Consider the following 13,529-nt stretch of genomic DNA (forward strand, 5'->3'; position numbering starts at 1 on the left):
AATGTAAGAGTAGGAAATATTTAAGAGTGCAAAAACTGTATTGCTTTTGATATTTAATTTTTGTATCAATACTAACAATGCTTTCCTCCAGGAACTCTCTAGCTTCATCAAAGTACAGTGACTATTAGTTTGGGCTTCCTTGGTAGGTCAATGGTAAAGAATTCGCATGCCAATGCGGAGACAAAAGAGACACGGGTTCAATCCCTGGGTCAAGAAGATTCCCCTGGATGAGGAAGTGGCAACCCACTCCAGTATTTTTGCCTGGGAAATCCCATGGACAGAGGAACCTGGTGGGCTACACTCCATGAGGTTACAAACAGTTGGACACAAGTTAGCAACTAAACCACAACAACAGCAATTATTAGTTTAAAGAAAGAAAATAATCCATTTCTCCTTTCTCCTACCCATCAAATTGTACCATATGAAAAATGTAAGAACAAAAAATATAGTTACTAAAAAAGCATCTTTAAAGTATTTCCATAGAAGACAAAACAAAAGTAACTAAATTATATTCTAGCAAGAATATTTTAAGCAACTAGTTGCTAGTGGTAAGCAAAACAAACAGAGAGTTAAAGTCCCACCAGAGTGCTTATCAAAACTAGTAGATGGATATAGATAAGAGTCTTATTGAATTGACTGTTGACCTGGAGAAACTTCAGGGAAGCTCTCTGAATTTTCAGTTTATCCATGACTTTGAGAGATAGGATGGGATTGCTTGCAAGGTAAATTTTACCCATATGACCAAGTCAGGAGTTGGGATATATTTCAAGGGACTTGAGTTAGCAAAGTGATACATAGGATACATAGTTGTTGCTATTTGGTCCCTTAAGCCTTACCCGACTATTTTTGCAACCCCATGCAACCCCAAGGAGCCTGCCAGGCTCCTCTGTCCATGGGATTTCCCAGGCAAGAATACTGGAATGGGTGACCATTTCCTTCTCCAGATCTTTCCAACCCAACAATCGAACTCACATCTCCTGCATTGGCAGGTGGATCCTTTACTGCTGAGCCACCTGGGAAGTGACATAAGACAGTACCATTTCACAAGGGATCAGTGGAAAATATTGTCTTATAAAGAAGTAGGAAACTACTAAGCAATTATACTATATCTTATCCATACTAAATTAAATGCACTGAAAGATTTCCTTTGCTGATTGATATGACTCTTAAAGAAACTCAAAAATTATTTCACTTCTTATTTGCAAAGTCAGTTAACTGACAGACCAATAAACAGAAACTACTAAATTTTGATTATCTACAGTTCAAAGATGCAGGCAAACCATGTGGCAAGAAATTGTATCTTCTTGAATAAAAAATATCTCTACCATACTTCACTTTTGTAGATCATGAGTTATGTTACTACATACCTGAGTTTAACCAATCCTTTGAAAAGCATTTATTTTTCATAGGAGTCCTGGTTTTCTCATATTCCTGCGTGTCATTATCCAACATGTTCTGATCATATTCCTGTGGGTCATTATCCAACATGTTCTGATAATTAAAAGAGTTTTGAAAATCTGAAAATCATCAGCAAAAGACAGTTAGTTAGTTAGAGAGTTAGTTTAACAGGTAAAATATAAACTCTTTACACTAAACTTTTCATTTTCAAAATGAAGAAAATATATATATATATATAATATTAAAAATCAGAAAAAAATTTTAAATCTTCTCCTGTAATTTCAATTTTGTTTCTCACATTTTAGAAACTGTATGAGAGAGTGAAATCTTCAAATGTCAACATAGTTCATTCTCTTTTTTTTTGTATTTCTCTTTTATTATTCTTATTTAATAATGAACAGACATACATTTAGTTTGTTGAAAAGCTAGAACCCAGGCTTTCTGGCTTCAAGTCTCCCTATTTTCCTTTTTTTTTAATTTAAATTTATTCATTTTAATTAGAGGCTAATTACTTTAAAATATTGTTTTGGTTTTGCCATACATCAACATGAATCCATTGGGTGTACACGTGTTCCCAATCCTGAACCCCCCTCCCACTCCCTCCCCGTACCATCCCTCTGGGTCATCCCACTGCACCAGCCCCAAGCTTCCTGTATCCTGCATCAAACCTGGACTGGCGATTCGTTTCTTATATGATATTATACATGTTTCAATGCCATTCTCCCAAATCATCCCCCCCTTGACTCTACTTTTAGGAAAAGACAAAATGTTTAGATAAAATTTAACATAAAGAATGAAGTTTCTCAACCCGATCAAAAAGTGGGAAAAAAAATCTGAATAGACATTTCTCCAAAGAAGACATACAGATGGCTAACAAACACATGAAAAGATGCTCAACATCGCTCATTATTAGAGAAATGCAAATCAAACCCACAATGGAATATCACCTCACACTGGTCAGAATGGCTGCCATCAAAATGTTTACGAACAATAAACGCTAGAGAAGGTGTGGAGGAAAGGGAACCCTCTTGCATTGTTGGTGGGAATGTAAATTGATACAAACACTATGGAAGATGGTATGGAGATTCCTTAAAAAAAAAAAAAAAAAAAAACAGGAATAAAACCACCATATGACCCAGCAATCCCACTTCTAAGCATATACCCTGAGGAAACCAAAATTGAAAAACACACATGTATCCCATTGTTCATTGCAGCACTGTTTACAATAGCTAGAACATGGAAGAAAACTAGATGTCCATTGACAGATGAATGGATAAAGGAGTTATGGTACATATACACAATGGAATATTATTCAGCCATAAAAAGGAATGGAGTTGAGTCAGTCCTGAGGTGGATGAACCTAGAACTTATTACACAGAGTGAAGTAAGTCAGAAAGAGAAAGATAACTATCATATTAACATATTGTAACACATTTATACAGAATCTAGAAAAATGGTACTGAAGAATTTACTTACAGAGCAGCAATGGAGAAACAGACATGGAGAATAGACTTGTGGACATGGGGAGAGGGGAGTGGAGGGTGAGATGTGTGGAAAGAGTAACATGGAAACTTACATTACCATATGTAAAATAGATAGCCAATGGGAATTTGCTGTATTTGGGAGGGAAACGGGAGGGAGGTTCAAAAGGGAGGAGATATATGTATTATACTTATGGCTGATTCATGTTGAGGTTTGACAGAAAACAACAAAATTCTGTAAAGCAATTATCCTCCAATAAAAACATAAATAAAATAAAAGAATGAAGTTTCTGTAGAATACTTACACTTAGTAGCAAAAAATGCTGATATTCCCAAAAGGATGACACATATAATTCCTAGTATTACTGCTGCAATACGTCCAGAAGATGCTGCTTGGAACACTGTCAAAAGAATGTGTAAACTGAAGATAAAGTGCCACAAGGCTACAATCTAGGTAATATTCTCTGAGCTTTTGTCTCACAAAAGCATACAGGTTAAGAATGAATTAGCACTGTCATGAAGTAGCTATTGTAATGCATTCAGTTCACAGGAGTATCATTTCACTTATTAAGGAAAAAAAAAAAAAACTTACCATCTATTAGAAGTATTTGCCTCTGTTTTTAAATCATTGGTGCTCCCAATTTAAACATTATTTGGTGATGCAAAGGAAATGAGGGGAAGGGATGTAATTTTTTCTTTTCTTTCCAAGTAACATTTACTTTTTTAAAATCACCAATCTGTTATTTCTTATCTTGCTTACAATATGCATGGTATTTCCCTTATTTGAAGCTGTGCATGTGCGTTCAGTCATGTCTTTGTAACCCCATGAACTGTAGTCCTCCAGGCTCCTCTGTCCATGGGATATTCCAGACAAGAATACTGGAGTAGATTGCCACTTCCTATTTCCTCTTAAGTCTTATTACTTCTAAGATAGAAAAGAAAAATACCAATAACAAAAATATTGATTTTAAAATTTAGATGACAACTGGAACCCTTCCTAGTTGGTATTTGGAGGAGGGATATAGTAAAAGAGTGTTTCTGAGTAAATAAACATAAAGCTAAGAAATACTAATTACTATAGTCAATTAAGCCCTAGTTAAGATTCAACTGAAAGACTAAGGGAAGAAATCACTTGCATTTCTATATACTAACAACGAAAAATCAGTAAGAGCAATAAAAGAGTCAATCTCATTCACCATTTCAACAAAAAGAATTAAATATCTAGGAATAAACTTACCTAAGGAGACGAAAGAACTGTACACAGAAAATTATAAGGCACTGATGAAAGAAATCAAAGATGACATAAATACATGGAGAGATATTCCATATTCCTGGGTAGGAAGAATCAATATTGTGAAAATGACCATACTACCAAATACAATCTACAGATTCAATGCAATCCCTATCAAATTACCAATGGCATTTTTCACAGAACTAAAACAAAAAATTTCACAATTCATATGGAAACACAAAAGACCCCAAATAGCCAACGCAGTCTTGAGAAAGAAGAATGGAGCTGGAGGAATCAAGCTTCCTGACTTCAGGTTATACTACAAAGCTACAGTCATCAAGACAGTATGATAATGGCACAAACACAGAAATATAAACCAATGGAACAAGATGAAAACTCAGAAATAAACCCATGCACTTATGGGTACCTTATTTTTGACAAAGGAGGAAAGAATATGCAATGGGGCAAAGACAGCCTCTTCAATAAATGGTGCTGGGAAAACTGGACAGCTACAAGCAAAAGAATGAAATTAGAACACTTCCTAACACCCTACACAAAGATAAACTCAAAATGGATTAAAAACCAAAATGTAAGACCAGAAACTATAAAACTCTTAGAGGAAAACATAAGCAGAACACTTGATGACATAAATCAAAGCAAGATCCTCTATGACCCACCTCCTAGAGTAATGGAAATAAAAACAAAAGTGAACAAGTGGGACCTGATTAAACTTACAAGCTTTTGCACAGCAAAGGAAACTATAAGCAAGGTGAAAAGAAAACCCTCAGAATGGGAGAAAATAATAGAAAATGAAATAACTGACAAAGGATTAATTTCCAAAATATACAAGTAGCTCATACAACTCAATACCAGAATAACAAACAACCCAATCAAAAAGTGGGAAAAAACACCTAAACAGACATTTCTCCAAAGAAGACATACAGATGGCTAACAAACATATGAAAAGATGCTCAACATTGCTCATTATTAGAGAAATGCAAATCAAAACTACAATGAGATATCACCTCACACTGCTCAGAATGGCCCTCATCAAAAAGTCTACAAATAGTAAGTGCTGAAGAGGGTGTGGAGAAAAGGGAACACTCTTGTGCTGTTGATGGGAATGTAAATTGATAAAGCCACTATGGAAGACTGTATGGAATTCATTAACAAACTAGGAATGAAACCACCATAAGACCCAGCAATCCCACTCCTAGGAATATACCCTGAAGAAACCAAAATTAAAAGAGACACATGTTCATTGCAGCACTATTTACAGTAGTTAGGACAAGGAAGCTCCCTAGATGTCCATGGACAGATGAATGGACAAAGAAGTTGTGGTATATATACACAATGGAATATTCAGTTCAATTCAGTTCAGTCACTCAGTCACGTCCAACTCTCTGCCACCCCATGAGCCGCAGAACGCCAGGCCTCCCTGTCCATCACCAACTCCCAGAATCCACCTAAACCCATGTCCATCGAGTTGGTGATTCCATCCAACCATCTCATCCTCTGTCGTCCTCTTCTCCTCATGCCCTCAATCTTTTCCAGCATCAGGGTCTTTTCCAATGAGTTAGCTATTCGCATCAGGTGGCCAAAGTATTGGAATTTCAGCTTCAACATCAGTCTTTCCAATGAACACCCAGGACAGACCTCCTTTAAGATGAACTGGTTGGCTCTCCTTACAGTCCAAGGGCCTCTCAAAAATTAGGGCAGAAATAAATGCAAAAGAAACAAAAGAGACCATAGCAAAAATCAACAAAGCCAAAAGCTGGTTCTTTGAAAGGATAAATAAAATTGACAAACCATTAGCCAGACTCATCAAGAAACAAAGGGAGAAAAATCAAATCAATAAAATTAGAAATGAAAATGGAGAGATCACAACAGACAACACAGAAATACAATGGATCATAAGAGACTACTATCAACAATTATATGCCAATAAGATGGACAACGTGGAAGAAATGGACAAATTCTTAGAAAAGTACAACTTTCCAAAACTGGACCAGGAAGAAATAGAAAATCTTAACAGACCCATCACAAGCACGGAAATTGAAACTGTAATCAAAAATCTTCCAGCAAACAAAAGCCCAGGTCCAGACAGCTTCACAGCTGAATTCTACCAAAAATTTAGAGAGGAGCTAACACCTATCCTGCTCAAACTCTTCCAGAAAATTGCAGAGGAAGGTAAACTTCCAAACTCATTCTATGAAGCCACCATCACCCTAATACCAAAACCTGACAAAGATCCCACAAAAAAAGAAAACTACAGGCCAATATCACTGATGAACATAGATGCAAAAATCCCTAACAAAATTCTAGCAATCAGAATCCAACAACACATTAAAAAGATCATACACCATGACCAAGTGGGCTTTATTCCAGGGATGCAAGGATTCTTCAATATCCGCAAATCAATCAATGTAATGCACCACATTAACAAATTGAAAAATAAAAACCTTATGATTATCTCAATAAATGCAGAGAAAGCCTTTGACAAAATTCAATATCCATTTATGATAAAAACTCTCCAGAAAGCAGGAATAGAAGGAACATACCTCAACATAATAAAAGCTATATATGACAAACCCACAGCAAACATTATCCTCAATGGTGAAAAATTGAAAGCATTTCCTCTAAAGTCAGGAACAAGACAAGGGTGCCCACTTTCACCATTACTATTCAACATAGTTTTGGAAGTTTTGGCCACAGCAATCAGAGCAGAAAAAGAAATAAAAGGAATCCAAATTGGAAAAGAAGAAGTAAAACTCTCACTGTTTGCAGATGACATGATCCTCTACATAGAAAACCCTAAAGACTCCACCAGAAAATTACTAGAACTAATCAATGACTATAGTAAAGTTGCAGGATATAAAATCAACACACAGAAATCCCTTGCATTCCTATACACTAATAATGAGAAAACAGAAAGAGAAATTAAGGAAACAATTCCATTCACCATTGCAATGGAAAGAATAAAATACTTAGGAATATATCTACCTAAAGAAACTAAAGACCTATATATAGAAAACTATAAAACACTGGTGAAAGAAATCGAAGAGGACACTAATAGATGGAGAAATATACCATGTTCATGGATTGGAAGAATCAATATAGTGAAAATGAGTATACTACCCAAAGCAATTTATAAATTCAATGCAATCCTTATCAAGCTACCAACGGTATTCTTCACAGAGCTAGAACAAATAATTTCACAATTTGTATGGAAATACAAAAAACCTCGAATAGCCAAAGCGATCTTGAGAAAGAAGAATGGAACTGGAGGAATCAACCTACCTGACTTCAGGCTCTACTACAAAGCCACAGTTATCAAGACAGTATGGTACTGGCACAAAGACAGAAATATAGATCAATGGAACAAAATAGAAAGCCCAGAGATAAATCCACACACCTATGGACACCTTATCTTTGACAAAGGAGGCAAGAATATACAATGGATTAAAGACAATCTCTTTAACAAGTGGTGCTGGGAAATCTGGTCAACCACTTGTAAAAGAATGAAACTAGAACACTTTCTAACACCATACACAAAAATAAACTCAAAATGGATTAAAGATCTCAACGTAAGACCAGAAACTATAAAACTCCTAGAGGAGAACATAAGCAAAACACTCTCTGACATACATCACAGCAGGATCCTCTATGACCCACCTCCCAGAATATTGGAAATAAAAGCAAAAATAAACAAATGGGACCTAATTAAACTTAAAAGCTTCTGCACAACAAAGGAAACTATTAGCAAGGTGAAAAGGCAGCCTTCAGAATGGGAGAAAATAATAGCAAATGAAGCAACTGACAAACAACTAATCTCAAAAATATACAAGCAACCCCTACAGCTCAACTCCAGAAAAATAAATGACCCAATCAAAAAATGGGCCAAAGAACTAAATAGACATTTCTCCAAAGAAGACAACAGATGGCTAACAAACACATGAAAAGATGCTCAACATCACTCATTATCAGAGAAATGCAAATCAAAACCACTATGAGGTACCATTTCACGCCAGTCAGAATGGCTGCGATCCAAAACTCTACAAGCAATAAATGCTGGAGAGGGTGTGGAGAAAAGGGAACCCTCTTCCACTGTTGGTGGGAATGCAAACTAGTACAGCCACTATGGAGAACAGTGTGGAGATTCCTTAAAAAACTGAAAATAGAACTGCCTTATGATCCAGCAATCCCACTGCTGGGCATACACACTGAGGAAACCAGAAGGGAAAGAGACACGTGTACCCCAATGTTCATCGCAGCACTGTTTATAATAGCCAGGACATGGAAGCAACCTAGATGTCCATCAGCAGATGAATGGATAAGAAAGCAGTGGTACATATACACAATGGAGTACTACTCAGCCATTAAAAAGAACACATTTGAATCAGTTCTAATGAGGTGGATGAAACTGGAGCCTATTATACAGAGTGAAGTAAGCCAGAAAGAAAAACACCAATACAGTATACTAACACATATATATGGAATTTAGAAAGATGGTAACAATAACCCTGTGTACAAGACAGCAAAAGAGACACTGATGTATAGAACAGTCTTATGGACTCTGTTGGAGAGGGAGAGGGTGGGAAGATTTGGGAGAATGGCATTGAAACATGTAAAATATCATGTATGAAACAAGTTGCCAGTCCAGGTTCGATGCACAATACTGGATGCTTGGGGCTGGTGCACTGGGACGACCCAGAGGGATGGTGTGGGGAGGGAGGTGGGAGGAGGGTTCAGGATGGGGAGCGTATGTATACCTGTGGCGGATTCGTTTTGATGTTTGGCAAAACTAATACAGTGTTTCAGGTTTAAAAATAAAAAAAAATAAAAAAGAGTCTTCTCCAACACCACAGGTCAAAAGCATCAGTTCTTCTGCACTCAGCTTTCTTTATAGTCCAACTCTCACATCCATACATGACCACTGGAAAAACCATAGCCTTGACTAGAAGGACCTTTGTTGACAAAGTAATGTCTCTGCTTTTTAAACGTTGTCTAGTTTGGTCATAACTTTCCTTCCATGGAGTAAGTGTCTTTTAATTTCATGGCTGCAATCACCATCTGCAGTGATTTTGGAACCCAGAAAAATAAAATCAGCCACTGTTTCCCCATCTATTTGCCATGAAGTGATGGGACCAGAGGCCATGATCTTAGTTTTCTGAATGTTGCATTTTAAGCCAACTTTTTCACTCTCTTCTTTCACTTTCATCAAGAGGCTCTTTAGTTCTTCTTCACTTTCTGCCATAAGGGTAGTATCATCTGAATATCTGAGGTTATTGGTCTCCCTTTAGCACAGTAACTCAAAGTAGACACATACTACTGAAAAATATTTTTAATTAGTTGAGTGAATCACTCAGGGACAAACTGAGAAATTGACTGTGTGGAAATTGTCCTGGTAGAAATTTCTTCTTTTCCATACCTCAAGGAAAATGTGTAGTTTGGGGAAGAAAGTATTATTTGGAGTATTCTTTACATATAATTGCATATTTAATTAATAGTAACTCTCAAAAATTGAAAGCTTATCATGTGGTAACCTAGATAGCATATTAAAAAGCAGAGGCATTACTTTGCCAACAAAGGTCCGTCTAGTCAAGGCTATGGTTTTTCCAGTGGTCATGTATGGATATGAGAGATGGACTGCGAAGAAAGCTGAGCGCCGAAGAATTGATGCTTTTGAACTGTGGTGTTGGAGAAGACTCTTGAGAGTCCCTTGGACTGCAAGGAGATCCAACCAGTCCATTCTAAAGGAGATCAGTCCTGGGTGTTCATTGGAAGGACTGATGCTAAAGCTGAAACTCCAATACTTTGGCCACCTCATGCGAAGAGTTGACTCATTGGAAAAGTCTCTGATGCTGGGAGGGATTGGGGGCAGGAGGAGAAGGGGACGACAGAGGACGAGATGGCTGGATGGCATCACTGACTCGATGGACATGAGTTTGAGTAAACTCCGGTAGTTGATGATGGACATGGAGGCCTGGCGTGCTGCGATTCATGGGGTCGCAAAGAGTCGGACACAACTGAGTGACTGAACTGAACTGAACTGAATGGCTTTTATAATCTCATTTAGTCCCAACAATCACTCTAAGATTGTTACCATTCTTCTTTTACAGATGAGGAAACCGAGGTGTAGATACTGGTAATTAGGTAACTGGCCTACTGTTAGGTCAGCTACAAATTTGCACTTGTTGGCATCTACCTCTATAAGGATTAAATTTGGTACAGCTGCAGCTGCTGACTTCCAACACTCCCTGAAAGGAGTTCAGGGTGGAGAGCAGAAATGAGGCAGTCTGTGCTCTGGGGTGGCGGGGGGTGGGGAGGGAGATCTGGCAAAACAGGTCTTCAGATAGTCAGATATTTTTAGAAGCTAGTTTTATAAGCCCAATTCTTCTGTCTCCTCCTATCTAGAAAAGCACTAAAATCCTTCATAGTGATGACTGTTCCCCATGACTAGCAAAATCTTCATGAGATTAGCAGAAACCTTCTGGGAAAATATGTGCCTGATTGCACATACTCTCCCTTCACAAAAATCATATATATACTGACTTTCCTCCTGTCTCTTTGGAGAAATTTCTCAGAGTTATCTGAGATGCTGTCTCCTGGGCTACTGTCCTCATTTTGCCTCAAATAAAACTTAACTTGAAACTCTCATATTGTGCATTTTTTAAGTTGACAGTTACATTGTTATTATTGATGGAATATGTTAAAACCCAGTTCTGACTACAAAATGCATTGAGCTTTGCCCCCAACTTCTTATGATGATAACTTGAAGTGAGGTACTATTTTAAAGGAAAATAGGTATTTTTCTAACAGAAATATTCTCAAGTTTAGTCTAGAATACTTATCTGTTGGATTCCTGGAAGTCAGAAAAAACCTGAGCTTTCTGCAAGAAATAAGCCATTCTCTCTTCCACAATGCCTTCAAAATCTCCAATGAGGTGATCCAGATAATTACTTCTACACTGCGTAGTTTAAATAAATAGGATTAAAGAGCATTTTTCTCTAGTAGAAGACACATTAAAATTTAGCTGCAATAATAATTCTGGTGTTCTCTATGGTTTCCTTAAAGATCATGAAAAATTCTCAATGGTCTAACATTCAGAGCATGATGGAAATTTAAAATCTTGCACATACCTTTATTTCTGTCATGTTCAGGAATTCTTTGTATTTGTTGAGTTGTTTGGATCTGAGGCTGGGAATGAAATCCTGCATTCCTGTGAGGCCTTTTTAACCTGTTATTCTGTGTTGCTTCATAGAATAAAAATGTCCTCAGCATTAATTAGCATATTGAGACAATTGCAGGAATAATCATTATCCCAGAGGAAAAAATACAGAGACCAGGGTGAGATGTGTTGGTATAAGGAAGACACATTGTTCACCAGACAATCAGGAGCACAGATTGACCCCCACAGCCCCACCCACTCTCAGGTTTGCTTACCCAGATTTTAGAATCTGGCAACATCTCTGGTCAAGATACAAAGAGACTCAGCATGCATTTTAGAGCATAAGTTCCAGAACCAAGATTTCCAGGTTTAACCCTGGTTGTATCACTTATTTATGTGACTTAGGTTAGGCAAGTTATTTAAATTCTTTCTGTCTTTTTTCTTTGTTTTTGTAAAATGAAGATAATGACAGGCTCTAATTCATTGATTAGCTATGAGAACTTAATGGGTTAATATGTATAATGTGCTGAGGATCTTGCCTGTAGTAAGTTTCTATTAAATAGAGGAGGAGTAAAGGGCTATAATGAGAATTCCAAGATGACTGTAACTATGTTTTGCCCAGAAAATGTCTGAGACCTAGTCAAGAGGAATATCATTGTACTGCTCCAAAAATATATAATCATCAGTTCCACATCTCAGTAAGCACTTAATCTTTACTTTTAAATAAAACACAACTAACTGTTTTTGGTTTTGCTTTTAATTTTTTACTGTCCTCTTGTTTCATTCTCCAAAGTCCAGGGCATTTCTCCAATTGACCACATGAAGAAAGGAAATAGTCTAGCATTGTAATGTGTACTTAGTTAAGTTCTTCGAATTTTTTAAGTGTAAAAGGACCCCGAAACTATGACATTCCTTTAAAAATAACTTGAAATATTTATATATTTAGTTACATCATTGAAGGACACTTTTTTTTTTTTTTTTTTTCCTGCTCCACATTTATTGGGGCCAGAGAGGCCAGGTGTTTTCCTTTCAAATACTTGGAAAAATATAACACAACAGCAATTTCTTAAATACAGAACAAAACTTTCTGGATCATGAATCAACAGAGATATAATAGCCTATAGAAGGACACTTTTAAATGACTATGTGTATAGATCTCTAGTCACAATATCACTATACATACAGTGTAGAAGCTCTACACTAGTCCAAAGTTAATAATGCAGAAATTTGTATTGAGATCACATTTTAAGTAAAAAAAAAAAAAATCCACCCTCTAGATTGTATACAGAACTATTTTTAATCAAGCAAAGGGAAAAAATGTGCAAAAGAAAAATATGCCAAAGTAACAAAGGTGATTTACCTCAGATATTGGAATTGAGAGTACGTTTTTTCTAAAATGGGCGTATATCTGTTTCCAAGTGGAAAAATACATGGTAAATTAAGATTAAAATATTTGCATTTAAAAATAAAGGGTATATGTTAATAAAGGGTGTATATAAATGAGTTCAATTTAAGAAACTAGGAGAAAAAAAGAAAATACATGATAAGCAAAAATCATTAAATAGAAAGTGTAAAACAGGATCTACACATTCAAAACTGGTTCTTTTAAAAGATTAATGAAATTCCTGACTATATGGATAAAAAGAAGGTAGAAATTAATCATATAATGAATGGAAAAAAGACCAAAAATAGAAGAGAATTCAAAGATAATAAAAACCTTATTCATTTAAGCAAATATTTATGAGCACACAATGTGGCCCAGCTACTATTCTAAGCATCAGGAATAAAGCAGGTAAAAAAAAAAGACAAAAATCCCTATTCTTATGGAACTAATATTACCAGCGTGGGGGGAGGGGCGGTGTAACGGAAAGGTGGGTAATAATTAAATAAGTTTTTTAAAATTATAGTTTGGTAGAAAATGGTAAGAAATAATTCAGGAAAGAAGGATACAGAGTGCTGAAGCATTACAATTTATTTGAAAATTTAGATGAAATGAGCAAATTCAATGAAATATTTAATTTACCAAAACTTATTCCTGAAGAAAAATTCTTTGTGTTTAACAGATACTAGGATACAACAGATGTTTACAGACTGCTGTATTTTCAGGTTGGTTGAGCTTGTGCCATGCTAGTTGTGAATATTTGAATCTCATACCTGCCCATAACCATTAATGAAAATGAGTCTAAAATATTCTCACAAAGAAAGCAATAGCTTCATACTATTTTAAAAGCAAGTCCTAAAAGTTAGA

At 36.2% G+C, this 13,529-nt stretch overlaps 1 protein-coding gene across 1 annotated transcript in view; it reads right to left on the reverse strand.

Annotated features, from left to right (window-relative positions):
• Window positions 1-13,529, reverse strand: part of LOC129641399 (C-type lectin domain family 7 member A-like) — a 40,102-nt gene that overhangs the window by 8,776 nt on the left and 17,797 nt on the right. The window contains exons 3-5 of the mRNA XM_055566130.1: window positions 11,253-11,366; window positions 3,185-3,280; window positions 1,368-1,517 (exon numbers count right to left, since the gene is read on the reverse strand). Coding sequence (XP_055422105.1) covers window positions 1,368-1,517; window positions 3,185-3,280; window positions 11,253-11,366 — 360 coding nt within the window. The remainder of the gene's footprint in view (window positions 1-1,367; window positions 1,518-3,184; window positions 3,281-11,252; window positions 11,367-13,529) is intronic.

Source organism: Bubalus kerabau, chromosome 1 (assembly GCF_029407905.1).
Source record: "Bubalus kerabau isolate K-KA32 ecotype Philippines breed swamp buffalo chromosome 1, PCC_UOA_SB_1v2, whole genome shotgun sequence".
NCBI classification, from domain to species: domain Eukaryota; kingdom Metazoa; phylum Chordata; class Mammalia; order Artiodactyla; family Bovidae; genus Bubalus; species Bubalus kerabau.